Source organism: Micromys minutus (assembly GCF_963924665.1).
Source record: "Micromys minutus genome assembly, chromosome: 17".
In the NCBI taxonomy this organism is placed as follows: domain Eukaryota; kingdom Metazoa; phylum Chordata; class Mammalia; order Rodentia; family Muridae; genus Micromys; species Micromys minutus.
The window spans coordinates 1,585,544-1,612,320 of record NC_137952.1 but is presented as its reverse complement, the minus strand read 5'-3'; the positions used below and the strand labels follow the sequence as shown (position 1 = coordinate 1,612,320).

Here is a 26,777-nt window from a genome sequence, read left to right as displayed (position 1 = left end):
TCTCTAGCAATCTTTAGTACCTCAGGCAGCTTCTATCAACCCAATGAGCTGCATCCAAGATGAACCTGTCATCTGTCCTCTGAGGAAATAAACTCTCAGTCAACTCTCTCACTGAGATCTATGTTCTCAGGAGTTGAAGCTCCAACACAAACCTCACACCTGTTATTTCCCTTCATTGATCACACATCTGTGAAGACATTAGAGGTGATGTCCCCAAGTAGGTTTTCCACAGCATGGGTCTTCCCGATAGAGTAGGTGCAAGATTAGTCATGACTCCAAGCCAGCCAAAATAATTAAGAAAGCTAAATTTATATTAAATTATCATAAAGCCCTAAAATACTGAACATAGTGGTTAAATAACTCCAGGAAGTCCAATCTCTCCAGTGAGTAATGTTAAAATCATCACACATGAGCATGGGAAAATCACTTCCATTAGTTTAGGACAGAGATGTTGCCCTTTTTACAGAATACGTCAGTGCTGGAATAGATACGGCCTCACATGTGTCCTTTCTACATTCTGAACAGCCCAAGTGCAATAAGAACCTTTGCCCTTTCCACTCAGGAGGACACCGCACTTTTGTTTTCTTCCTCCTCCCCAGCTATAGATTTAAAGGCTCAACTGTTGCCTCATTCTGTGTGAAATGTGTCTTTCCTCTTTAAAATGGCACTGTACTTTTCTCAGTTGGTGTACTGGAAAGGCCTTTGGCCTGCCCTGGCTCTATGTGTAGACATAGATCTGGGCCTAGCTAATGACAACAAGACTAATGGTTTGACATCCGTCTCCTACTCTTCATAACTGACCAGGAAAGATTTGATCTTGTCCTGCTTTTCATGCATATGCCTGGCTGCTGACCTCCGCATAGCAATAACTGAAAGATGTTTTAAGTCAGGAAACTTCCTCCTACAAGCCCTTCCCTCCATTCTCAGCTCCTGTCAATCTCTCCTGTGCTTCAGTTTCTATGGAGAAGTGCCTGGACTTGCTCTGGACCAGTTCTCACCACCCCTCTACCCCTTGCTCAACAGTTTACAACTTCATTGACCCACCTCATCACTGGACATTGGAGACCGAGGTGATACAGGATCGGTGAGAGAAAGCAAAAGCCTCAACTCCCCTCTCTCAGAAGTAAAACACTTGGATGAAATTCAAGGGCAGCACAAACAACTCTCAGAGCATGAAGCTAATGGTGGCATTTCAGTGTGGACAGGGCCAAGAAGAGTTGGCGTGAGACCTTCACCACCCTAGCGCCCGGCTATGTCCATGAACTTGGGTCCCTGAGCACCTGAGAATGAACTCAAGAGGTTCAACCTCACAATACTTCTCCTGAGCCCCTGGGCATCTTGTGTCTCTCTAGTCGCCCTTCCTGACTGTTTAGGAAATGTCTCGTCATTCTCTGAAAGGCGGGGACAGAACCAGAGCCCGAGGAATGGGAGAGAGGCTGAGCAGTGATGCCCAGGGAGGGTACTGTGCTTGGTCTTTGCAGAGCTTCTTAAACGTTCTAGAGGCCTACTTTCCAAGGCCCACCCAATGTCCACTCAAGCTCACAGCATAGCCAAAGGCTTAAGAAAAGTGCTGGCCAGTGGCAGGAAGGATTCCTACCAGTGAGCTACCATGACAGGCCTCCAGTCATTGAAGGTGGAAATGGCCCCGGCCATTCCAGCAGGCGGAAGAAGAGCTTAAGCCATATATCCACACTTCACATGTATCACAACTGACAAAGCAGTGAGTGACCTCTGGGTGAGGAGAATGTCCACTGCCAGCAATGGGCTCAAGTGTCCCCCCCACAAAGGTTTTTCATAATCACCAACACTTGAGGCTGGAGGTTTCTCAAACACCCAGACCAGCTGGGTTGGTTCCTCCTTCTCTCAACCTCTATCCATTTATTACCTTTTACCTGTGACCTCCAGTCCCAGCCCCTGGCAGGCCAGTTCACAGAGAGGCCATCATTGTCAGCTGTGATGGGGAAGACCAAAGTCTTATATCATCGACTGCACTGTGGGGCAGACACATAGGATGTCAGGGCAAAGGGAACCGGAGCTCTGTGCTGACAAGGTATCACGCTGAGTCCAGCTTCAGGGGGCCCAGGAGAGAGTGCAAGAGGTGACGTTCTTGGTAAAATCCAGGTCTAAATTCTTGAGATGTGCCCTCACTTCTTGTCCCCAGGTAGTTTTGGACTCAGGTGAGTAACGGGTTTTATGGGGGCTTGGGAACAACTTTGGGGTGGGAGGAGGAAGATGAGCGCATGGGATAAAGGGCCCGTTGTTATGTGAGCACAAAGATCAGACGTCCACAGAGGAGAATGAACAGGCAGGAAGGGAAGAGAATGTGGGCACTTAGACCTGGCTTTCTGAGGAGAGCTTGCGTTCATGTTTCCAGCCTGTGTCAGGCAGAGAGCCCCGTCTCTCTGGAGTGGCTGTAGTGTGAACACTGCTACACTCAGACTGCTCCTCCTGCAACAGCTGCTCTGTCTCCGTGTCATCCAGGGAGCCAGAGCTGGCCTGGATGGACACTGTGTCTGTCTTCATGCAGACGTGATCCCGTAGAAGGCCCCCCCTGGAGCTGCGCAGTTGCTTGAGGTCACCCCATTCAGCATCATCCCCAGCCAGGAGGCGAATCCCCTCTACAATCTTGATCTTCTCCTTGGTGTAGCTGTGATCAGGTCCACCCTGGGTTAGAAAATGGAGACACGTAGTCAGTTGGCATTCTATAAAAGATCTTGTGGTGGCTGAAAATGGAAGCAGAAGTGGCTAGGGAGGACAAACCCCACAGACTGCTAGACCAATGTGACCAACGCGAATATGAGGTCCATTAACAATCACAGAGGGGGGGGGGACCATGGCTTTTGGTCCTACACCAGCCATTTACTAGTTATCTTGAGTAAATTACTTAACAGTTCTAAAACCCATCCCATCTGCAGCTTAGGAGAACAAGAGCGTCTACAAGTTACCCCAGGTGTAAGGGTTAATTAAGTAAGGTAATTCATGGGATGCATGACTTACTTTTAGAGCACTGGACACAGGACATGCTAAAACATGCTAGCTGATGTTATGCCATCACCATGAGTTTTTAATGGGACATCATGCCAATATAAGAAATCCAAAGCAATCCAGTATACATTTATATCATGTGTAGTCTGTTACATCATCCCAGTGGTTTATTAATGGACATCACAAAGACATAAGTAATCAAAAACAACTGGCAAAAGCAATTCAGTGTGCATGTATTCAAAATTTGTATGTACTAGTTTGTTTTGAATGATCTTTTCAATTGTGGTAAGAAAATTTGGGAGGTAGGATTTGGGGGTCAGGGCTTGGGAAATCATTGTATTTGTGTTTTTAATGAGCTTGTAACTTGTAACTCTTTGGGGGAGGGTACTCTGGTGCTGCTTCCGTGAAGACCACTCCTGAGTGATTAAGGAAGGCTTTAACTCTGCCTTCCTCATTTATGTACTCTACAAGCGCAGCCTCATTCCGGCCACCATTCCCTGACACCACTAGGAGCAGCTGTAACGGTGTCCTGGCTGGGTTTGTGTCAACTTGACACAAGCTGGAGTTGTCACAGAGAAAGGAACCTCAGTTGAGGAAATGCCTCCATGAGATCCAGCTGTAAGGCATTTTCTCAACTAGTGATCAAGGGGGAGGGCCCAGCCCATTGTGGGTGGTGCCATTCAGGGCTGGTAGACCTGGGTTCTATAAGAAAGCAGGCTGAGCAAGTCAGGGGAAGCAAGCCAGTAAGTGACATCCCTCCATGGCCTCTGCATCAGCTCCTGCTTCCTGGCCTGCTTGAGTTCCAGTCCTGACTTGGTGATGAACATTGATATGGAAGCATAAGTCAGCTAAACCCTTTCTTCCGCAACTTGCTTCTTGGTCATGATGTTTGTGCAGGAATAGAAACCCTGACTAATACACTTGGGTTCTGTCCCTGGGGTAGAGTTTTCAACCATTATTTTCCGTTAGGAACAGTCCCATTCCACACAGTTATTATGGCCCTGCGTTAAACAGATGCTCTGCTAACTTCTTACTGATGGGCTCTGCCTTCTAGGAGACCCTCAGTCATGCAGGGAGATAGAGGTAGTTTGCAAACACACATACAGACTCCCATTCACCCAGCACCCTTCCGAGCAGAAGTGAGTTGGAAACATCAGGCAGGCCCGCCATGAGTCCTCATCACAGAAATGCACTGGGTAAGTCAGTGAGAAGCAGGCTACATGGCAGAGGTAGCTCTGGAAACACCATTTCTCCACACAGAGCAACAGGTACCTGAACTCAAGAGGAAATCAGAAGAGAAAGGGTGAAAGGCTATCAGAGGGATGGAAGAGCTGCTGAGGAAGAAGCAGAAAACAAAAGAAAGAGGTCAAACGGTTTTCTTTAGGTTGTAGTGGGAATAGATCCAGGGCTGCAGGCACTCTTGTGAGTTATACAGGGTATGTGTGTGTGTATGTATGTATGTATGTATACACACACAGGGATATATATAGCCTTTTTTTTTTCAGGAATCCCTCGATCCAGAGAGGATAGGATTACTGTGGACAGGGAGGGTCCTGCTCAGTTGACGGCTGAAAGTCAGAGCAGGCTGAGGCTTCTTAGGGGATAATTCTATGAAGGTTACAGGATTTTACAAGAAAACAGATTCTGCCAGATTAGGAAACTCTTGACATCTCAGACCTCAGATTCCCCGTGGAAAGGTGACTATTTTTCATGCCTAAATATCCAGTAAATGATTTTGCACTGACTTAACAAAATGTTTAAAAAAAAACATAAATATTCAGGTTTCTAGAAAAATCTTTTAAAACCTTAAGAACAAAGGTAAAGGGCTGGAGAGATGGCTCAGCGGTTAAGGGCACTAACTGCTCTTCCAGAGGCCCTGAGTTCAATTCCCAGCAACCACATGGTGGCTCACGACCATCTGTAATGGGATCTGATGCCCTCTTCTGGTGTGTCTGAAGACAGCTACAGTGTACTCACATACATGAAATAAATAAATCTTTAAAAAAAAAAAAAAAAAAGAACAAAGGTAAAGAAAAACTAGCCATTCCCAACAATAGGTACTGTTTTGCCAATTCAGAGATTAGAATAAGAGTCCAGAGGCTCTTGGGTTTGTGGGTTTTGTATCAAAAAGCCCCCTTGCTTCAGAGAGGCACAGGACAGAGGAATAACCCCAAGGAGGAAAACATTCATAAACCTGGAAAATCTCCAGGGAAATAGACACTTAGTGCTTTCAGACCCGAAACTTCTAGCCTTGCTTTTACTTCGGTCTTCTCTGCAGAACCCAAATTACACTCAGTTTTCTGTTCACTACTGTCTCCAAAAAGGCAGAAGGGACAGCACAGTCTCTACCCATCCACTCAGACAATGCGGTCATCCTTCTCCGACCCTCTCCCCAAACCCCAGAGAAACCCAAATAGAACGTTCATTGTTACCTCTTTCTGACAGCACAGCTGGTTATACATGGCTGGCTTGGGAGCTGCTTCAATTTTCACTTCCTGAGTGGAAGTTCGGTAGGAGGGGTTGCTGTAGGTCAGGTTTCCCATTCCAGGATCCGTGAATTTGGATTTTCTGTGTCTTCAAGAGGAAAAATCAGGCTGAAATCAGTTGAGAACTTTATAGGTATGCTCCTGGGGGGAGATGTAACCTATGTGTGGGAAGCAGCCTCTCTGTAGGTCCCTGTGACCCTGACTCCTGGCATTTACACCCCTCTGAATCCCGGCCCTTGAGTGTGGCCCGGAGCTGGTGACTCACTTCTAGTGAACCCATTACACAAAAGACTAAATTAGCTTCCATCTTGAATGGTGTATTCTTCCTTTTTCCCTCCATCCCTTTTAAGGGAGCAAACTGCCATGTTGGAAGTTGACTTATAGAAAGGTCCACAGGCCAGCAACAGATGAGGTAGACCTCCATCCAACAGCCAGTAAAGAACTGAAACCTGCCAAAAATAATTATTCCAGTACATTTGGAGGGATTTCTTTTTTTCTTTCTTTCTTTTTTTTTTTTTTTCTTTTTCCCAGTCTAGCCTTGACGTGAGGTCATAACTCTGGATGTCACCCAGACTACAACCTGCAGGGGACCTGGAAGCTGAGCACACAGTGAAGCCATATCCAGATTTCTGATCCACAGGAACTGTGAAGCCAGGAACGGTCACCATGTTAACTCATTACCTTTGAGATTACTTGTTAGGTAGGAGATGGACCTTTGTTCTAATCCCACCTCTGTGATTTCTGAGCTGGAATATTGGTAGACAGAATCTAATCCTTCTGAAGCTCAGACCCTGTTACCGGGTGTGCTGGCTGGGTTTATAAACAAGCTATAGTCATCGGAGGAGGACCCTTAATTGAGAAAATGCACCTATGGCAGGGGTTCTCAACCTGTGGGTCACAACTCCTTGTTGTGGGGGTCACATATCAGATATCCTGCATATCAGATACTTACATAAGGTTCATAACAATTAATAGCAGAGTTGCAGTTAGGAAATAGCATTACAAGGAACGGCCTTAAAGAGTCTCAGCATTAGAAGGGTTGAGAACCACTGGTCCATAGGATTGACTGGTCTGTAGGCAGGCAAACCTGTAGGGTATTTTCTTAGTGATTGATGTAGGAGGGCCCAGCCCACCATGGGCGGGGACACACTTAGGCTGGTGATCTGGGTTTTTATAGAAAGTACTGAAAGCTGGGTATGGTGGCATACATCTTTAATCCCGGCGATCAGGAGGCAGAGACAGATGGATCCCTGAATTCAAGGCCAGCCTGCTCTACAGAGAGAGTTCTAGGACAACCAGGGCTACACAGAGAACTCTGTCTCAAAAAAAAAAAAAAAAAAAAAAAAAACCAAAACCAAAACAAAAAATACCAAAAAGAAAGACTTGGCATGTTACGAAAAGCAAACCAGTAAGCAGCACCTCTCCATGGCCTCTGCACTGGTCCTGGGTCCCAGGTTCCTGCCCTGACTTCCTTTGATGATAACAGTAATGTGGGATAAATAAACCCAAGTTTTTGGTCATGTTGTTTCATTACAGCAAGAAACTCCAAGACCAGGTTAGGGCATTTATACTTTCCATTAAAAGACAACTGGTACTATTATTATTATTATTATTATTATTATTATTATTATTATTATTATTTTCAGATTTTTTTTGTTGTTTGCAATGTTTAAAGTACTGGGAAGAAAAAGGCAATTAAAAAGATCCTAAATTCAAATGACACATTGTGTCTTCTCAAAGTGATTTCAAAGTGATGCTGTGTCAGCCAGGATGAGGTGAAAGGTTGTGTCTGTGTGACCGGAAGACCATTCCTGATTCCAGTGGTTTGAGGGAGAGGGAGGTATGGAAAAAGCCATCAAATAAGGAAACTGCTGATGTTAGGACAGGAGAGTAATTAGATTTCCACTCTTTCCTTTTGCTACCCCAGCCAGGGGCCCAGAGGTGAAACTAGGCTATGTGCAAGTGTATTCAGCAAACTGTGAAGCTTCACGAGAACCCAGATCAGCTAACAGCAAGAAGAACATGTCACCCCTGCAGCTGAGGTTACCTGTACAGCAGCAAAGCTGCAATCACCAACAAAATCATCAGGATACTGAGGAGCCCACCGATGGCATAGCTGGTATGCAGGCCTTCACCTAGGACAAGGGAGAGATGCCAGGCAAGGACTAAGGACCACCCAAGTGGTGACTCTTAGGATTATTATTTCTGTGTATTTAGTCAATGAAAGAGTCTGCCAACCCTATAAGACTCCTTACAAAAACTAGGGGGGAAAAATAAGTGGAGTCTTAAGTCCATATAAAGCTGTATAAAGTGGCGGTGTAACCATATCTTGCTCTCAGCACTTGGGAAACAAGGGATAGGAAATGGAAGAGTTGGAGGTCAGTGGGCCTATGTGCTAATCAGTAGTCTGTTTGAAAGATAGATAAGTTGAAGTCTTCTTTTTAAACAGTTCTCTTCTTAGGACCTACCTGGAGCGGCAGGCACAGCTTCATTGGAATGTGCACAGAGGCCCAGCTGGACATCTCTTTCAGAGCATCTGTGGGCCATGAGAAAGAGACATGAAGCCTTCATGGACCCGAGGAGGAGGGAAAGGGTGTGAATAAGGCATTCAGACCTGGAAGACTCTACCAAGGGTCAGGGAGCTGGCTCAGTGAGTAAGGCACCTGCTGCCAAGCTTGATGACCTGAGTTTGATCCCTGGCATCTACAGGGTAGAAGAGAAGAACCAACTTCTATATCTTGGCCTCTGACTGGTTTTAGGGTGAGCTAGATAGAGCTCTAAGGACACCAGTTTAAATCTTCCTTCTATTACAGAATGAATGGGAAGCAGCTGCACTACGAAACTCTGATTGGTTAGCACAAAGTTTTAAAAAAATTGTTTTTCCTCCCTCCATACTTTCACAAGGGACTAAGCAAGACACCCAGAGGGAGTGAGCAGCTGGTGCCCCTGCCATGCTCACAAGGTACCTCCCAACAGTCTGCAGAAAAGCCATGTAGACAGCAGAAGAGCGTCTGAAACCAAGATCCCACAAGTTGTAACAAAACTCCACTGGGAAAGTCTGAGGAACATGGGCGTGGTGAACAGCTGTTACCCACCCTAAGCTGCATAGTGTCTATTTGAAAAAAATAAAAACATTCCAGGTAGAATGGGAGGTGGGTGGATCAATGTGTATGTTGTGAATTTGTCAGAGATGAAGTAAAGAGTGAAGGAAAGGCTTTTATGATTGTTACTTTGTTCTCCAGCTGTAGGACACAGGGAAATGTTGTATTAACTAGAAAAAAGAATAGAGGAGACTTTTTTCTTTTAGCACCTATGTTCTGCTTAGTTATGTGTCTTTTTTCAATTATATTCCAGCTAACATACTAAATAGTCAAAACATGTATTACCACAGACTATAAAGAACTAACAGGGAGCTGACTTCTATGAGCATTTAAAAAACAAAACAACAAAAAACAGAGGGCCCCAGGAGATGATTTACTGGGTTCTGGAAAAACATGAGGGTCTGAGTTTGGAGCCCCAGCAACCACATGAAAAGCAACTGTAATCCCTGTGGAGGAGACAGAAGGATTCCTGGTTTTTGCTGGCTAGTTAGCCTAGACAATTGGTGAGCTCTAAGGTTAGGGAGAGACCATGTGTTAATAATAATAATAATAACAACAATAATAACAACAACAACAACAACAACAACAACGTGGGAAGCAACTGAGGAAGACACTCCACATTGAGCTCTGACCTCCACATAGGAATGTGCACACACACCTAGTAAAAAATGTCTGAGGAGAATCCAGATATTTCCCAAATAAAAGTAGGGGCTAGGAGCATAGCTCAGCAGTAGACTGCTTGCCTAGCATGTGTAGAGTTCACACCTCAGTACTGTGAAAATGACAAAAGTTCTGGAGAAAATAAGATTAAAGATGACAGCTAACATTTCAAAGTCCGTCAGAAATGCACATGTTCACACGCGAATGCTTGCTTTCTTTACAAACTACACAAAATGCAGCAACCAGAGCTGACCAATCTGGCACTTTGGAGACGCTGAGCTTAGAATACTATTTTGGTGTCATTGTTCCTGCTTTCAGCTCAATAATCTTTTAAACTATAGTTGCCAGTGCATCACATTTAATGAAATATATCTAATGCTTGCTTTGAAGATTGTATATTGTTACATTTGCTTATTCGACTATGGTCTGTGTATGTGTTTGTGTGTATTGTGTGCATGTGCATATATATGTATTTTTTAAGTGCCGGAATTGTTATAAGCTAAGGCTATCACACTTATACAGTTATAGTGCAGGTCCTACTTTAGTGTTGTATTAAATATTTAATTTCAGTCAGGGGTTTCTACTAGGACAAAACCCTAATAATAAACCAGTAGCATGGGAACAAAGGAAGATGGACAGACAGAATGCAGGAAGAATCCTCCTGCCTAGGGGTTTGCAACCCCATAGGAAGAACAACAATATCAACCAATCAGACCCCCCCCCCAAGCTCCCAGGGTCTAAACCACCATTCAAAGAGCACACATGGAAGGAGCCAAGGCTCCAGCCACACATGTAACAGAGGATGGCCTTGTTGGGCATCAGTGGGAGGAGAGGCCCTTGGTCCTGTGAAGGCTCGATGCCTCATTATAGGGGAATGCCAAGGTGGGGAGGTGGGAGTGAATGAATGGGAGGGGGAGCATCCTCATAGCGGCAGGGGGAGGGGGAGGGGAGAGGTGGAAACTGGGAAGGGGGATAACATTTAAAATGTAAATACATAAAATATCCAATAAAAATGTAAAAGAGAGAAAGAAAGCTGTTTTTAAGCTTCTTCCTCTCTGAAAAGCACCCAGATGTTCAGTGAATAAGAGCACTTGCTGTGCAAGCGTGAAGACCCAAGTGCGGGCGCTGGTCACCAGCCTAGCCAAAAATACACTGAGCTCCGGGTTCAGTAAGAGACCCTGTCTAAGGGAACAGAAATAGTGGATACCTGATATCCTCCTCAGTTTTCTACATGTGGCTACATGTGCATGCTCTCGAATCCACACACCATACACAAACAATTCAAAAAAGAAAAGGAATTAATTTTCAGCAATCTACATTTAAAAACCACCCATGTTCCACATAATAGGGAGCAGTTAATGGTGTGACGTATCTCCCATTTGCCTGTATTGACCCTACCTTCCTTCTGCCCGCTCCGGAGATGTGCGGGTCCTGGCAGTAGAAGAACGTAAGGTGGTGGGCAACGTGTTGGGTGGCACTGGGCTCTTTTCATTCATGCTGGTAGCTCTGGGAGCAGGAGGCACGAGGCCAGGCACTGGAGAGAAAAGAGGGTTGGAGTGGGCTGCAAACCTATATGTAGTTCAGGAGGAGCAGCTAGAAGGCTTGACAGAATCTTTAGATGTCCTAACCTCAGGCCCTCTCACTTGTTGCTATGAATTGAAAAGGGATTTGAATATACTATTAGTGACTCAAGATAACATAGCTGGCTCACAAACATTAGGAACAGAGATGATGTGTGGCCCCAGTAAGACATTGCAGTCTAGACTTCCGTTCTAGGAAACGCCAGAGGCCCAAGAATTCTGCTCATTCACATTGTGCCACCATGATGTCCCTGCAAGGACACTGCTGAGGTGGCCATCCCCTCCCTCTTCAAGGGCTCTGTTGTCCCAAGAAGCTAGTCTATCCAACTTACCAAGGGAGCAGGGATGACTGTCTGGCTCATCAGGACAGGCACACACAAAGTCAGAGGCTCTGGCAAAGCAGAGGTGGGTACAGCCACCATTGTTCACACCACAGGCATTGGTCCCTGGAGGCAAAGCAGACGTGTCTGGTCTAAGACAGAATAGTCTCATACTTCTCAAAAGGGAGAAAATCCGGGGCTATTTTACTTCCAGGACAGGAAGGGGATAATCACAGAGAATACAAAGGTCTTAAATAACATGAAACACGGGCCCAGAGGTTTTCTTGTGGCTCTAATTATGTTGGCCACTAGCAGTCCTTGGGAGAACCAAAGCCAGTCCCACCGACTGTGAGGAAAGGGGCTCAGTTCCTGGGGACCTACCTGTCTGCCGCTGAGGGGACACCACAATGACATCCATGAGTCCCTCCACGTTGGCTAGCACTGTCTCCTTGTTGCGGCCTGAGTACTTGTCGACGCGCTGGATGGATTTGGTCTGCCAGTCTGTCCAGTAGATCCACCTGTCTTGCTGCTCGATGAGGAACCCAGAAGAAGCATGCAGCAGTCAGACCCCACTTCTGTGCCTCAGTGCGCTCGCCCACTGCTGAAATGCCTTCTGTGTCAGATCTCAGTGACTGCTGTGCGCCTCAGATAGCCCTCAGCAAACCCCTCCGGACCCCCACACAGTTTCGACTGGTAGTGACTGGTTTGTACTTCTGTTGTTTGTTGTTCCGCCCCACTCCAGTACTTGTTTTGTTTGATCATTCATATGCTTTGCTGTTGTTTCTTGAGCTCTCACATAGCCTAGATTGGCCTCGAATTTACCATGTAGCCGAGGATGGCTCTGAACTCTGAATTCTCCTGCCTCCACCTCCCAAGTGCTAGAATCATAGACATACCTCACAATGCCTACCTATTTTATTTATTTCTTCTTGAGGCAGTCTTGCTATGCAGCCCCAGGGAGTCTGGAACTCACTGTGTAGCTCAGGTGGGACTCACACTCAATAACCCGCTGCCTCTTCCTCCCAAGGGCTAGAGCTACAGCCACATGCCTCCAGTCCAAGTTACTATGTTAAGAATGTGCCTGGCTGTGACACGCTACAGCTTCCACAATGAGATTTTTTTAAAAAAATTTTTTGGGGGGGAGGTTGTAAAGGTAGGGAGCGGGTACGAGGAGATGGGGAGATGGGTGGGATTGGGGTGCACAACGCGAACTTCACAAAGAATCAATGAAGTTTTTAAAAATTGAAAGTTTAAATAAATAAAAAGCTCGCGTTTGCTTTAACTCCAAGTCTGGAGCACTGACACTCAATCCTCAGTCAGATGATCGAATAGCTCACTCCCCACCGAACAGGAACCCAGAGGTTCGTTTCATCCTTTGCTGCATGGGTCTTTTTGTTCAGAACCCTGACTCAAATCCTCTGCTACCTGACAATGCACTGGGAGTGACACCCTCCGCAAGGGGGAGAGGGGAAATGCAAGTACTGTTCTCTTCCTCCTCAGTGAGAGAATGTTCGAAATTCTGAAAGACATTTGTGGACTGAGAAAATATATTCAGTATTAGCCTATTGCCGGGTAAATTCAGACAAACCCTTTATGGTGAGTAAACATCAAATACACAGTACAGGGTGGTGGCAATGTGCCACAGGTTCAGTCCCCAGCATAAAGAAGGATAATGTTTGACTCATATAGCCCAGGCTAGCATCAAACTAGCTAAGTAGCTGCTGATAACCTTGAGTCCTCCTGCCTCCACCTCCTAAGTGAACTAAAAGCACAGCAGTAGATTCAACCAAGGAACATATCAAAATTCCGTGTTCCTGGGCTCAGTTGTGACAAAGCAACTTCTCTATAGCCAGGGCCCTGGCTCATGTGCGTCAGCAAGTTCCGCAGCTGAATCTGTGCACCTCCATTTCATAGCCTACACATGATAGAACTGGAAGTGCCGGGCCAGGATAGCAGAGTGCTTAGTGGTTTAGAATCCCTGGGAAACACCCATGTTAGTGCCCTCTCTCCTGAGCCAGTACCTGTGTAAGGGCAAAGGGGTGAGACACGTGGCTGACCAAGACCTGCCTCAGCTTCCCATTGAGGTCAGCACTCTCGATCCGGTCCAGATGTGCATCTACCCAGTAGATCCTGCAAAGAGAAAGAGGAGGGGAGCAGATGGTTCTTCCCCAGAAGGAACTTCCTGCTCCTCCCCGAGCTGAACTAGCAGGTGCCACACAGCCAGGAAACATTCCTGATAAGAGGCCACCAAGAGCCCCATAGCTAAAGAAAGAGACGCTAACTCTTAGTCAGGGAGGCTCTGTGGAGACACAGAGAATCTAAGACCACCTACAGCTTTTTCTTGGCAACTTAATCACCCTTTGGGACCTATCCAGAAATCTAAGCACAAATTTTTATAAATGGTCCTCAGAAAGGGCTTAGGCCCTAACCAAGGTTAAAAGATCACCTACCAACTTTCCAGATGACCTGACCTTAATTCTTTTCCTCTGGGGGAAGGAGGAGGAAGTCACCCTCCTCTGCCCCCACTTCTAATGTAGAGAAGAAATTGCCAATTCCAGTGCCTATTGCTTCCACAGGTAAACCACAAATCTAAGACCCTAAACGGATGTGGAAAGTGGGGCACATTCTGTCTACTAATGGTCCTCAGAACCTGTAAACCGAGGAGCCCAGCACCACTGAAGGCCCAGGGCTGGCTTCAGCAAGCCTGGTACTGACCGTATCGTCTCCCCCTTCTCATTGCTTCTTCTTCCTCATCTATCCACTAGCTTCCTGTCTTTCCTTTCCCCCATGTCAATCTCTGTCCTCTCCTTGGCCCATCCTCTATTTTCAGGCGGCTGTTTGGGACAGGGTCCTCACCTGCGGGTATCATAATCCAAGGTAAGGCCATTGGGCCAGCCTAAGTCTGTGTTGATGAGAACTTTCCTCTCAGAACCATCCAGGTTTGCCCGTTCAATCTTGGCAATGTGGCCCCAATCTGTCCAGAAGAGGTACCTAAGATACAAAAGTGCCATTGTCACAAAGCATTGGGAGATGGTGCAAAGAGGTTGGCAGAATATAATGGCTGCCATTAATCTGTAAGCACCTTCTGGGAGCTTCTTTTCTACCAGTCCCTTCTATCCTGGATCTCTTTCCTGATAGACTTGAACTTACCCCTTTCTGGGGAAAACAGCAATGGCCCGGGGCTCATCTAGACTGTTGTTGATTAGCACTTTGCGACAGGAACCGTCTAGTCGAGATGCTTCGATGGTATTTCGGCCTGTATCTGTCCAATACAGGTTTCTGGCAACCCAGTCCACTGCCAGCCCATCAGTGGTCTTCAACCCATGCCCAATAACAGTCTCCATGTTGCTGCCATTCAGGTCTGCTCGCCTTGGGGATAATGCAAGGTTGTTTGAGTAACCAGATTGACCAGGAATCATACCCTGGAGCTCACTATATGCTCTACAGAGACAGATACAGTGTGTTCCTCAGTACCAAGCATGGTAGGGAGGTGCTCAGTACAAGCAGAAGGAACTAGACAGTGAATTCTTAGGAGTGTTTCCTACAAAATGAAAGTAGTGAAGGGTTTGGCTACATATCTTGCCATAGGACAAGTTAAAACATCCCTAATATAACTCTGTGAGGACACAAGGATTGCTACCTGGGGTGATTATGAAACAGGTAGGTTGGGGCTGAGAGTGTAGTTCAGTGGTAGAACACTGGCCTTGGCTTCAGTCTCTAGAACAAAGCAAAGCAAAGATACAAAGGAAAGGTTTGCTGAAGCCAATCTGTGCTCTTAAAGAGAGACTAATGCACCAGGGATAAGGATCATGTCACAGTCAACTGGAGGATTTCTCTAAACTGTTCATACCACATGAGATATGAATACACCTTCAGGAGAACAAAGGCAAAGATTTCTATATCCCACCTAAGAATTTCTGCCATGGCAAGTCTCTTGTATTGGTGTGACATCATATTCTTGAGTTGTGTTGAAATTAAAAAAAAAAAAAGTCACCCAAAATAACCTCGTAAAGTGATATAAAACTTACTGTTGGGCTAAGGTCCCTATACTGCAATACAGGCTCTAACTTCTCACCTGCCTCAGGGGATTCTTAGAGTCCCCTCAGGACCTAACACTAAGTGTGGAAGCTCCAAGTTGCCAATTTGGCATCATGTTTGTTTGTTTAATAAACCAGATTTATGTGATAAGTTTGCGTGTGAATGTATGTTTTTAAGATTTTTTGAGATAGAGTTTCATGCAGCACAGGCCTGGAGCTATTTATTTGTTTGTTTGTTTACATTATTCAACTTTTATTAGTCCTGACCATTCCTTAATTTTCTTTGCTTCCTTTTTTTCTTTTTCTTTTCTTTTTTTTTTTTTTTTTTTTTTTAGCCAGTGAGCTTTATTTGGGTTACTTACAGGAGTATGAGTGAGGAGTTATTCACAGGAGCAGACTTGATTCAAAGAAACATTACCAAAGCCCAGGACAGCATGCGTAACAGCTCACAGAAGTGGGAAATCTGGGGCCTACCACATAAGCTTCTGCTTGCTGAGCAGGCTGGATAGTATCCCTACAGGCAGCTTGACGATTCCTTGTGTCTGTCAGGCCCTGAGCTAGCTCATTATACAGCCAAAAATGGCCTTGACCTTGTGATCTTTCTGCCTCAAGTGTCCACTTCGGGCAGTGCTGAGAACAAGCTCAGTGCTTTCTGCATACCACACAAGTACTCTGACCGACATCCTGTTTATCATTTTTAAGACAGGTTAATCTTCAACTCACTGTCTTCCTGCCTCCTCCTCTTGAGTCCTGAGATTTTGGGTGGGGACCCACCATAACCAGCTCTGCTTTTATTTTTTTGAGACGGGACCTTGCCCATGTTGGCCTCTAACTAGCGATCTTCCAGTCTCAGACCCCTGAGAAGCTTTACAGTCAATAAACCAACAAACAAGCAATAGAAGTGTGGATTGCTGTGAAGTGCTCAGAAATCTAACTCCGCAGCTAAATGGCCAAGCTATTCAGTTCACTTATTTGTCAACAGAGAATGTGAGCTCAGGGTTAGTGTGTCCCCCGTGGGTTCCAGTGCCACTCATACCTGATAACATCCAGGAAAACATCTGTGTAATAAACCTTTCCATCCACATTGTCATAGTCTAGGGAGATGACATTGTTGAGCCCAGGAACAGGGACATGCACATCGGTGTGGTCATCGGTGTCCAGTGAGATACGGCGAATGGAGCCTCGACTGGAGAAGAGCAGGTAGGTCTCTGGAGAGGGGTCACAGGTCTTCCCGTCTCCCTTCAGCTGAATCCCAGTGGGGCAGGCACAGGAGAAACCAGAAGGCCGAGGTAAACAGAGGTGGGAGCAGCCACTGTTTCTCGAGCCACACTTATTAAAACCTAGTGAGAGAAGAGCATCACGTGTTCACACTCAGTCTGGGAGGCTAGAGCATTCACACCCAGCCTGGGAGGCTAGAAGACATATAAAGGACCTAGTCTCATATGGTTAACTATTCACTGCTCTTAGTGACAAGATTCAGTGTTTGGTAGAAATGAGCTAGAGCTTTTTGGAGGTAGCAGTATCACAGACCTGTGGTAGCAGCCATACCCAGAGGGACAAAAGACTTATCCCGGAAGTAGAGCTTAGGAAATCTGATTGTAAGTGACTCTGTACCCTGGCTATAGTCTGCTGTTGTGATAACCCCAGAAATCCAGGGTCCCTGACTCAAGAATCCTAGGATCCTCTCACCCAGTGGCTGCGCCCGGTCAACAGCTTGGATGTCCATGAGGCCTGGCAGGTTGGACCTCACAAGGATGACGTTGCCGCCAGTGCTCTTGTCAGCCCGGTGGATGCTTCGGGTCTGCCAGTCGGTCCAGTAGATATAGGAGTCAAGCAGAGTGAGGCCGTATGGGTGCTGTACTGGTGACACCAATGTATGCCGATTGGCACCATTCAGGTCAGCCACCTCGATTCTCTGTGGAGGAGATTGTGGGGAGGTGGCTGTTAGTCCACCAGGGGCCTTCAGTGAAGATCCTGAAGAGCTCTCTCCCATCTTCCCAGGCTTGTGGGAAGCAGAGGCAGGACTCTCACCTCAGTATGGGCATCAGCCCATAGCAGTTGGGAGCTGGTCTTATCCACGGTCAGTCCGTTAGGCCACCCTAGGTTGTTGTTGATGAGCACAGTACGGTCTGAGCCATCCATTCCGGAACGCTCTAATTTGGCATTCTCCCCCCAGTCTGTCCAGTACATGAGCCTGATGGAGGAAGTGGAGCAGCTGGTTAGTCTAACGGCACACATACACTGTGAATGCTGCGGTATGTCAAACCTTTTCACATGCATTATCTCAGTCCTCGGAAGGGCGGGTGACAAGGTGAGCGATTTTACTCGAACCCTTGCTTGATGGGGAGAAAGCTGATAAGGATCAGAGATTTTAAACATTAGATCCAAAGTGAGGAAGATAATACACATGAGAGAATTTAAACCTTGGTCTCTGTGTGTATTTTGTGTATGCAGGTGCATGTGTGTGTGCGTGAGGCTTGAGACCAGAGGTGGATGATCCTCACTCACTTTACCTTTTAACATACAATCTTTCGCTGAACCTGAGCCCAGTGGTTCAACAAGCCTAGCTATCCAGCAAACTCCGGGGCTTCTCCTGTTTCTGCTTCTCCAGTACTTAAGCACATATCCCGCCGATACCTAGCTTTTTATTCAGGTACCGGGACCAAACTCATGCTTGTGTGGCAAGCACTTTACTAAGCGATGGATCCCCCAGCCCTTGAATCCTGTCTACTGATGGCGAGGCTCACGCTTTAAAGCGGTGCACACTACGCTGGCACAAAGAGAGACGCTGCAAGGGAGCAGAACACTCCGGGGTCAGGGTTAGTCTACGTGATCTCCGGGGTCCACAGTGCTCCCATAACACATTTCCCACTGGGTACCCTTCACTTATCCATAGTCTCGGCTAAGCTTGGTTCACTCAACCACCAAGGGTGATGAAGGCGGCTCTCACCCCATTTCGTGGTACAGTACAATGGCCCGGGGACTGTCAAGGTTCTGCCACACCAACACTTTCCGCATAGACCCATCCAGGTTGCCAACTTCAATCCGATTCGTTCCTGTGTCTGTCCAGTACACTTTCCGGCCGATGGCATCCACTGCAAGTCCATCTGTGGTCTGCAGACCTGCAGAATGTCGGAAGAGCACACTGACTCCTGCCTTCAGGCAGATGGGCTATTTCCCAGCTCTTTAGCCAGACAGGTGGCCCTTGGGTTGGGAGGAAGGCTCACCCGTAGTGATGATGTCCTCATGCTGTGAGCCATCCAGGCTGGCACGGCTGATCTTGTGCAGTGTGCTGTCAGACCAGTACACTTTTCCTAAGAGGGAAGGCTTGACTCAACCCACGTCCTGCCTGCCCACAGTGGTACCCACAACTGATTCGGAGCCCGAGACACCCGGACAGTCAAAGAGTCCTATAGACCCTAACAGGAAATGGATACAAGTAGAGGGATGTCATAGCAGGGCAGCTCTTGGCAAAGACAGCCAAGAACAGAAGGCAAAGGTGAGAGGAAGGAAGCACAGTGCCGGCTGTTGACCAGGCAGAGATACAGATGAGAACAAGAGTCACACAGACCTTCCAGAGGGTCCACTCCAATGGCAATGGCGTTCTTCATGGTCATATTGATGGGTACCACCACATCAGCAAAATAAGGGATGTCCAAGGAGACCATTCGAACATCAATCCTCCTGGCGAAGATGAGGAAACTGTTCATGCCTGCCCAGGTAGAGAGAGAAGGTGGGAGGACAGTCACTCTAGCAGAGACACTAAGAGGATTTGGAAGCAGGCGAACTGAAGCCCAAGGCCTGATACTGTTGTCTGGTTCTACGAGTCTAGGCAAATTACTGAAATGATTTAAGCCTGCTCTGCACAGTGGGAATAATAATGGGATAACTACAAGGATGAAAAGAAATTGTGTACATACATAAAGCACTGAGCATTAAGCTTTACACATTGTACAAATGGTACTTCCTTTTTGGGTGTTAGGAAAGCTTGAAAAGGGGCCTCATATGGCCTAGGCTGGCCCTGGCCTCATGGTGTAGATGAGGAGGGTCTTCATCTCCAAATTCTCCCAGGTGTTGAGACGACAGATGTACATCACCCTGCCCACCTCACCTCTTTATTTATTCTATGGAAGGAGGTGTGGCAAGCTGACTCAGTGGGTGAGGGTGCTTGCTACTAGATGGATGGCCTGGATTCATTCTCCAAGATGCTTATGACGGAAGGAGGAAACAGACTACCTCATGTTATCCACAGACAGACAAGCAGACAGACGCGCTCGCACACACACACACACACACACACACAGGAGTGGAATGGAGAGCGGTATCACAGCAGCAGCAGTCCTCTTTGAAGGACCCTTTTATCATAAAACTTAAGGAAACAAGTAAAAGGTCCCAGGAAGCTTTGGTCACCAGCTGAGAGGCATTCAGATTCTTTATGAGTTAAGAGTCCAAGCCTTGCACACAGTAGCCATAGGAGAAACCTTGACCCCTAACATCTGAGTAGCCAGGCCCTACTTCTGGGTTCCTCTCATAAGAATGACACACAGGCCCTGTGCTAACAAAAGCAGCTCATCTAAGGAAGAGTCTATTGTAGATAGGACACATTTTTATATTTATTTTACCAAGTTTCGACAAAGGAATGTCCTGTTCTAAACAAGTTGTCCTATTGTAATTTTGCAACAGGTGAAACTGTTGAGATGGGACAGTCTCTCTAGTATCCAAGATGACCACGAGAAACAATGGGACCTGGTCTTCCCTGCTCCTTCTGAAAGCCCTCACCCGTCCCCAGATGCTCTGACCGTATGGGAGGATTTCTACGGAAGAACAGCCCCTTCCCTCCCAAACAGGCCCTGCTCTGACTCACCTGGTGAGCATGTCTTGCCGTCAAGCAGCAGGTTGATACCTGTGGGGCAGGTACAACTGAAGCCGCTTGGATTTGGGGACCTGAGACACAAATGACTGCAGCCGCCATTCTCCACAGCACATGGTGTTGTCACTGTATAGGAAGGGGAGCTGTCAGCGAGGCCACTAGGGAACAAAAAGGCTGAGGGGGAAGCCTTCCGTTGCTGACAGCTGCTTACCTGGAGGCCTCTGGCGGTGGAAGACATGGATGTCCATAAGATTCTCCAGGTTCTCCTGCAGGGTCTCCCGGTCGAGCCCCGTCAGCCGGTCGGCACTCTGTATACTTTTGGTCTGCCAGTCAGTCCAATAGATGCGCTGTCCATATAGAGTCAGCCCAAAAGGGTGGGGGAGTTGACTTCCAATTAGTACCTGGAAGGACCCAACACTTGTAATCATGAAACAGTACAGGGGTCAGGCAAGAGCTTAGCAAAGCACTAGGCAGCAACTTCTTGTGACCTGGACCTTGTCTCTCTCAGCTCGTGTCTGCGAGCATGTGTTAACACCTATCTAAGTGCTGTGTGACTGCTGGAAAATGCCATCACAGAGCTCCAGTGTTTCTTGGCTCAAATCACAAAAGGAAAATTAGCAACTTTATAGTGGATACCACTTTGACCAAGCAATCAAAACATATACGGCAAGATGCAAAGACGGGCCAGCAAGACAAAGGTGCTTGCCACCAAATATGGTGACCGGAGTTCAATCTCTGGATTCCATGTGGTAGAAGGAGAGAAGCAACTCCTACAAGCTGTCTTCTGACACGCACTGAGGGCACACAAACGAAATAAACGGCTTTGTTTTAAATAGAAAGGTTGAGAGAGTCCGAGGAAGAAACAAGACTAGAAGATAAGGGACATGGTCATGAGCTGTTGTGCAGGCCCGCAGTCCCAGAACTGAGAGGAACCAGCCAGGAGGGCGACCCAAGTCTGGGACCAGCTAGGGCTACACAGCTGGGGTCAGCATGGCCCCAGGGAGGCCGGGGTGGGGGCCGGGTCACTAGGGTGGTGAGTGAGTCTGGATTAGATAATTGGAGTAAAAGAGAAAAAAATTAAAATTACTGAAAGGCATTACTGAAGATACTGGAAATGAATTTAAACAGTGTGTGTGTTGCACAGTAATATTATGCCAACGTTAATTTTATTGTTTAGTATGTTTGCTTTTCAGAGTGTGTGATATCTATAGGGAAACAGTCCATGTGCCTGTATGTAGTCAGAGGATAATCTCATGTATGTGTCTTCGCCTTCCACATGGTTCTCCGTGGTTTATGCCAAGATATCAGGTTTATGAGCTTCTGGGCTTCTGGTGCCTCTGCCTCTCATCTTCCCTTAGGAGCCCTCGGATAACAGATACGCTACTCTGCACAGATTGTATTGGGATCCGGGATCTGAACTCAGCTCCTGATGCTTATGTGGCGAGTGCTTTACTCACTGTACTAGCTCCAAGCTCATTTATCATAGAAGGTTAAGAATGCTGGAAAAATTTTGGAACTATGGCAAAATGTTTCCAATTTAATCTCAGATGACTGAGAAAAAGATTTGTGTGTGTGTGTGTGTGTGTGTGTGTATGTTTACGTTTGTATGTATGTGTGTATGTATGTGGAGAGAGAGGAAGGGAGGAGGGAAGAGAGAAGGGAGGGAAGGAGAGAGAGGAAGGGAGAGAGGAAGAATGAGAATTTTAGGGGAAATGTGGAAAAATGGTATTCCTCTTATACTCCTGTCGTTTTCCTGAAAGTTGAAAATCATAACAAAATAAACAAAGGCAAAAGAGAGGCATCTCAGTTTTGGCTCGGTGCTCGAAAGGCGATTGTTTACCATCAGTTGCAATGCAGACTAAGAAAGCCTGTGTGAGTGAGTGAGTGTGTGTGTGAGTGTGTGAGTGTGTGTGAGTGTGTGAGTGAGTGTGTGAGTGAGTGTGTGAGTGTGTGTGTGTGAGTGTGTGTGAGTGTGTGTGTGAGTGAGTGTGTGTGTGAGTGTGTGTGAGTGAGTGTGTGAGTGAGTGTGTGTGAGTGTGTGTGTGAGTGAGTGTGAGTGAGTGTGTGTGTGTGAGTGTGTGTGTGTGAGTGAGTGTGTGAGTGAGTGTGTGTGTGAGTGTGTGAGTGAGTGTGTGTGTGTGTGAGTGTGTGTGAGTGAGTGTGTGAGTGAGTGTGTGTGTGTGTGTGTGTGTGTGTGTGTGAGTGTCCAGACCATAATCAACTCTAATTCCTAGTAGGCTTGAGTCATCAACAAGCAGCCCTATGTCACCTGGAGCTGGATTCTTACAGAAACAGCATCTGTCCCATGCTGGTCCCCAAACCTCTGGGTCTCCCTAGTTCCTGTCAGCTGTCAGCCAGAGAATGCTGTTCTGGAGGCTTCCAGAGCAGGGAAGAGGCTTTAGAGGCTTTACCTTCCTCTTGCTGCCATCCAGCCCAGCAAATTCAATAGTCTTCCTGCCGGCATCAGCCCAGTACAGCCTCTGGGACCCATAGTCAATAGCTAATCCATTCGGCCACGTTAGATTGGAAGAGATGATGACTTGTCGACTAGAGGCGTCCATTCCAGCTCGTTCAATCTTGGGGCTTGCACCCCAGTCAGTCCAGTACATGTACCTGTATATAAGCAAAGGGGTTCTTAGACTTCCAGTCAGTATCCAGTGTCGGTCTGAGTGTGGGTCACTGAGAACACCTCACAGCATATGTGAGGTCAAGGGCTCAACCCACAGCATGAGAAAAATACCAGTGGGGATGCAAGGTCCTCAGAGGCTGTAGGGGTCCTGCTCCAAGAGTTACCATGAACCTGGACTCAGAGCTGTCCCTGAAGGCCTTATACCTTCCATCACTACCAAAAGGTACCTCAGAGTCTTGACAGATGAGTGGCTAAGGCTTAAAGAGTATGCAGCAGAGGAGGCCACCTTGGGAGTGAAGAAAGAAGGGGAGATTGAACCCCCTGCCATGCCCAGCAAATATGTTCTCTTGTCTATACGCATTAGATAATTAGGACATAAGTTCACAAAATTCCATGTAACTATGAAGAAGAGTGAGAGGCAGGACTCAGGCAAGGAAGCTATGAAGGATATAAACCAAACTGAAGTGCGGCTGTTTTGGGAGTGGGGTGGGGTTTTTGTTTGGTTTGTTTTTTGAGATAAGATCTCATACAGCCCAGGCTAATCTTGAACTTGCTAAATAGCCAGAACAGCCTTACACTCCTGACCCTCTTTCTTCCACTTCCCACTGCTAGGATTACAGGTACTTATCAGGTTCCAAAACAATGTCACTTTAATGAAACCCAAACTGCTGCCACAGCCGCCACCACCATTACCATCACCAATATTTGTGGGCATTTAGAGCAAAATATATTTCAGAAAAATATGCTCTAAAGTGTTAACAATTATCATGAAGAAGGCAAGAATTTTGCTTTTAATAAATTTAATATTTTTTAATAATGAAATTGCGGGGCTGGAGAGATGGCTCTGTGGTTAAGAGCACTGACTGTTCTTCCAGAGGTCCTGAGTTCAAATCCCAGCGACCACATGGTGGCTCACAACCATCTGTAATGGGATCTGATGCCCTCTTCTGGTGTGTCTGAAGACAGCTACAGTGTACTTATAATAAGTAAATAAATAAATAAATAAATCTTTAAAAAAATGAAATTGCTTTTATGAGTCAACAACAACAACAGCAAATCTTTTTAGGGAAAATTAAAAATTAAAAGATTTACATTTTAAACCTTGCCAGAGAGAAGACAGAGATTCCACGTCCCCTCTCGGCCCTTCTCCCTAATCTCCAGACTCCCGTCTTTATCCCGTCCTTTGGGGAGTTGAGGCTCAGAAGGGACAGCACATACCCGCCCATGGGCTCAACCACGATGTCCCGAGGACGATCCAGGTTCTCCCAGATGAGCACCGTCCTCATGCTACCGTCCGTGTTGGCCACTTCGATCCGGTCTGTGCCTACCAAGGAAGAAGGGGAAAAAATGAACCCCAGGCTTGTTCCTTCTTCTCCCATAGCCCCAGGCTAGCACAGAGCTCTGAATGCAGTAAATGTTCGGCAGAGACTTTGTGGTGAATACACAGTGGATATTTAGTGGCTGAAACTATGAGAAAAAGATTTGAGGCAGTGGTTACTCTCGCTCCGTGGAATAGCACATGTTTCTAAAGCTAGGAAGCCCATGGTTCAAAGCAAGGATTCTCAGATTTCACTGCACACAAAAAGGAGAAGAGCTTGTTAAAATACAGGTTCCTATGGCTGGAGAGACGGCTCAGGGGTTAAAAGTGCTTGCTGCTCATGCAAAGGACACAGGTTCAGTTCCCAAGACCCGTATTGGGTCACTCAAGACTGCCTGTAACTCCAGTTCCAGGGGACCTGATACATTTGTCTGGCTTCTATGAGCACATTTACATATCTGGTCTACATACACACACTCAGGTACACACATACACCTATAGGGATCTTTAAAGATTCTTGCAATTAATTCCTCAAAATTTTGAGTTAAGTTGGTGTGTGTGTGTGTGTGTCAGGATCTGAATTTCTCACAACTTCCCACAACACGCTGATGTTGTTGTTCCAGAAACCACACTTTGAAGAACACTAGTTTACAGGTATTCCTTTTATCTCCCAAGCCTCTACCCCACTAAGACTCACAGAAAAATGCCTATTTTATCCAGACATTCATGGAAAACAAACAAACCAGTCATAAGATCATTGTCTGAGATGCCTCAACACATTTCAAGCACCAAGTACAGCGCAGAAGTTGCACTTTAGATAAGTAAGTGCTGAAGTTTATATGCACTCGGGAAACTCCAGCCCGCCCACTGCGCCCTGGACATACCTGCATCTGTCCAGTAGAGTTTGTTGGTGACCCAGTCAATCGCCAGGCCAGCAGGGCTCTCCAAACTGGTGTCCACTACCACCTGGGCAGGAAGCAAAGCTGTATCACTCTCTGCGCTCCTAGTCCAACTCTGGAGCCCAAACTCTACAACGGCAAGGAACGGGAAACACTTCCCTCCTGGAGGGACTGGGTCCACGCAGCCCTACCTCCTGTCCTGTTCCATCCCACTTGGCCCTGCTGATGGTATCAGTGCTGACATCTGTCCAGTACACGTGGTCATCCCGGGAGTCCCAGTCAAGGGCCACAGCACTGCGCACGTCAGCCAGTGGGATGACATCGTCGGACAGGTCCTCTGTGTCGAAGCTGATCCGACGGATGTCCATCCTTCGGGCAAAAAGCAGGAACTTGTCAAGACCTGATCAAAGGCCGAGAGGGGTCGCCTTTTAATGCTCTAAATCCAGTAACAGTGACAGACACAGATGCTCACCTGGGTGACACCTGGTTCAATCACACTTCCTGGGACCTGCTGCCCTTTGCCCCCTCCTCTTCATACTGCAGGTGCCCTGAAGCCCAGACCCACCCATCCTCGTGGGATTAGACTTTGGACTCCAGTGGGAACAGATTTTACCCCACTGCTTTGGGTGTCTATCAGTTCCATTCGGACCGTTCTCTCTTCTGACCTCCCGACCACTTCCAGCGCCATGGCTGGGCCACTGCCAACTCCCAGCTTACTTCTGAGACTTTTATCCTATTTCAGGTCTTCTGATTCTTTGCTTCCCTGACACAGGGTCTTACTACATAGCCTAGGCTCTTTTCAAACTCCATCCTCCTGCCTCAGCCTTCTAAGTGCTTGGAATTACAGACATGCTACCCAGCTAAAGTTTCTGCTTCTAATCTATTGTCTAGAATGATCCTTCCATCTGCCGTTTGCATCACAGATTAGCCAATAACCACTGCTCACTAAGTTTCTTCCTTGCTAGGCCCTGGGCTTTGTGCTTCGAAAGGCTGGATGCCTAGAATAGTCACACAGTGTTGGTTTTAGTCAGCCATAAGGAAAAATAAAATTATGAACCTGGCAAGACAATGAATGCACCGGAAACTTACGTTATTAAGTGAGGTGACCCAGACTCAAAAATTTAAAATAAAACACATTCTATGTCAAATGTGGATCCTAACTGTCAGTGTGTAAGTGGTTAGAAATGTGGGCAGAGGCTATGAAATCAGATAGGAGATCACGGGGAAATGATGTTGAGAAAAGGGTGAAGTCAGTGGCCATGTGACCTGAACAGAAAGGAGGCCCCAAGACAAGAACAGGGTATGGGAGGGGGTAGGAGGAACAGCAAAAACAAATTTTGTTTATAAAATGCATTAGAAAGCCTAATTCTTTTGTATGCTGTGAAAGAGAGAGAGAGAGAGAGAGAGAGAGAGAGAGAGGAAGAAGGAAGGAAGGAAGGAAGGAAGGAAGGAAGGAAGGAAGGAAAAGGACAAAGAAAACCAAGGGCAATGCATCGTACCAATGCTCTGTGGTACATGTTATTCCTGCTCCCATCTCAGAAGAGCATCCGAGGCTAACAGAGATCAGTGAGCACGCTCAGGGTTCTGTGGCTGTGAAACCAGAACTGTGCCTCAGGCCTGCTCCAGAGGGAGCTTTGGCCACTGCTCCTCACAGCAGCTTTTCCATCCTTTGGGCTTCCTCTGGCTTGTCTAAATATTTTTTTCCAGTATAGTTAGCCTTTGCTAAGTGCAGGGCATTGTTTCTGAGACCCTGCAGATACTCAATGCACAGACACTCCAGGCCCTTACATAAAAATCTGTGTACATCCTATATAATCTAAGTAATCTCTGGATTACTTGTAACCTATATCTATATATCTAATGTAACACATTTGTTTGCTTGACATTGAGGA

At 46.7% G+C, this 26,777-nt stretch overlaps 1 protein-coding gene across 1 annotated transcript in view; it reads right to left on the bottom strand.

Annotated features, from left to right (window-relative positions):
* Nucleotides 1–290: 290 nt before the first annotated feature.
* LRP4 (LDL receptor related protein 4) overlaps nucleotides 291–26,777 on the bottom strand; it is a 51,024-nt gene continuing 24,537 nt past the window's right edge. Inside the window, exons 17-38 of the mRNA XM_080931297.1 lie at nucleotides 25,077–25,285; nucleotides 24,871–24,952; nucleotides 23,887–23,992; nucleotides 22,451–22,652; nucleotides 20,251–20,440; nucleotides 20,034–20,165; nucleotides 18,741–18,881; nucleotides 18,397–18,483; nucleotides 18,120–18,291; nucleotides 17,201–17,363; nucleotides 16,859–17,084; nucleotides 16,206–16,509; nucleotides 14,283–14,501; nucleotides 13,989–14,123; nucleotides 13,154–13,262; nucleotides 11,514–11,658; nucleotides 11,145–11,258; nucleotides 10,631–10,766; nucleotides 7,940–8,007; nucleotides 7,519–7,606; nucleotides 5,418–5,559; nucleotides 291–2,664 (exon numbers count right to left, since the gene is read on the bottom strand). Coding sequence (XP_080787423.1) covers nucleotides 2,332–2,664; nucleotides 5,418–5,559; nucleotides 7,519–7,606; nucleotides 7,940–8,007; nucleotides 10,631–10,766; nucleotides 11,145–11,258; nucleotides 11,514–11,658; nucleotides 13,154–13,262; nucleotides 13,989–14,123; nucleotides 14,283–14,501; nucleotides 16,206–16,509; nucleotides 16,859–17,084; nucleotides 17,201–17,363; nucleotides 18,120–18,291; nucleotides 18,397–18,483; nucleotides 18,741–18,881; nucleotides 20,034–20,165; nucleotides 20,251–20,440; nucleotides 22,451–22,652; nucleotides 23,887–23,992; nucleotides 24,871–24,952; nucleotides 25,077–25,285 — 3,503 coding nt within the window. The 3' untranslated portion in view covers nucleotides 291–2,331. The remainder of the gene's footprint in view (nucleotides 2,665–5,417; nucleotides 5,560–7,518; nucleotides 7,607–7,939; nucleotides 8,008–10,630; nucleotides 10,767–11,144; nucleotides 11,259–11,513; nucleotides 11,659–13,153; nucleotides 13,263–13,988; nucleotides 14,124–14,282; nucleotides 14,502–16,205; nucleotides 16,510–16,858; nucleotides 17,085–17,200; nucleotides 17,364–18,119; nucleotides 18,292–18,396; nucleotides 18,484–18,740; nucleotides 18,882–20,033; nucleotides 20,166–20,250; nucleotides 20,441–22,450; nucleotides 22,653–23,886; nucleotides 23,993–24,870; nucleotides 24,953–25,076; nucleotides 25,286–26,777) is intronic.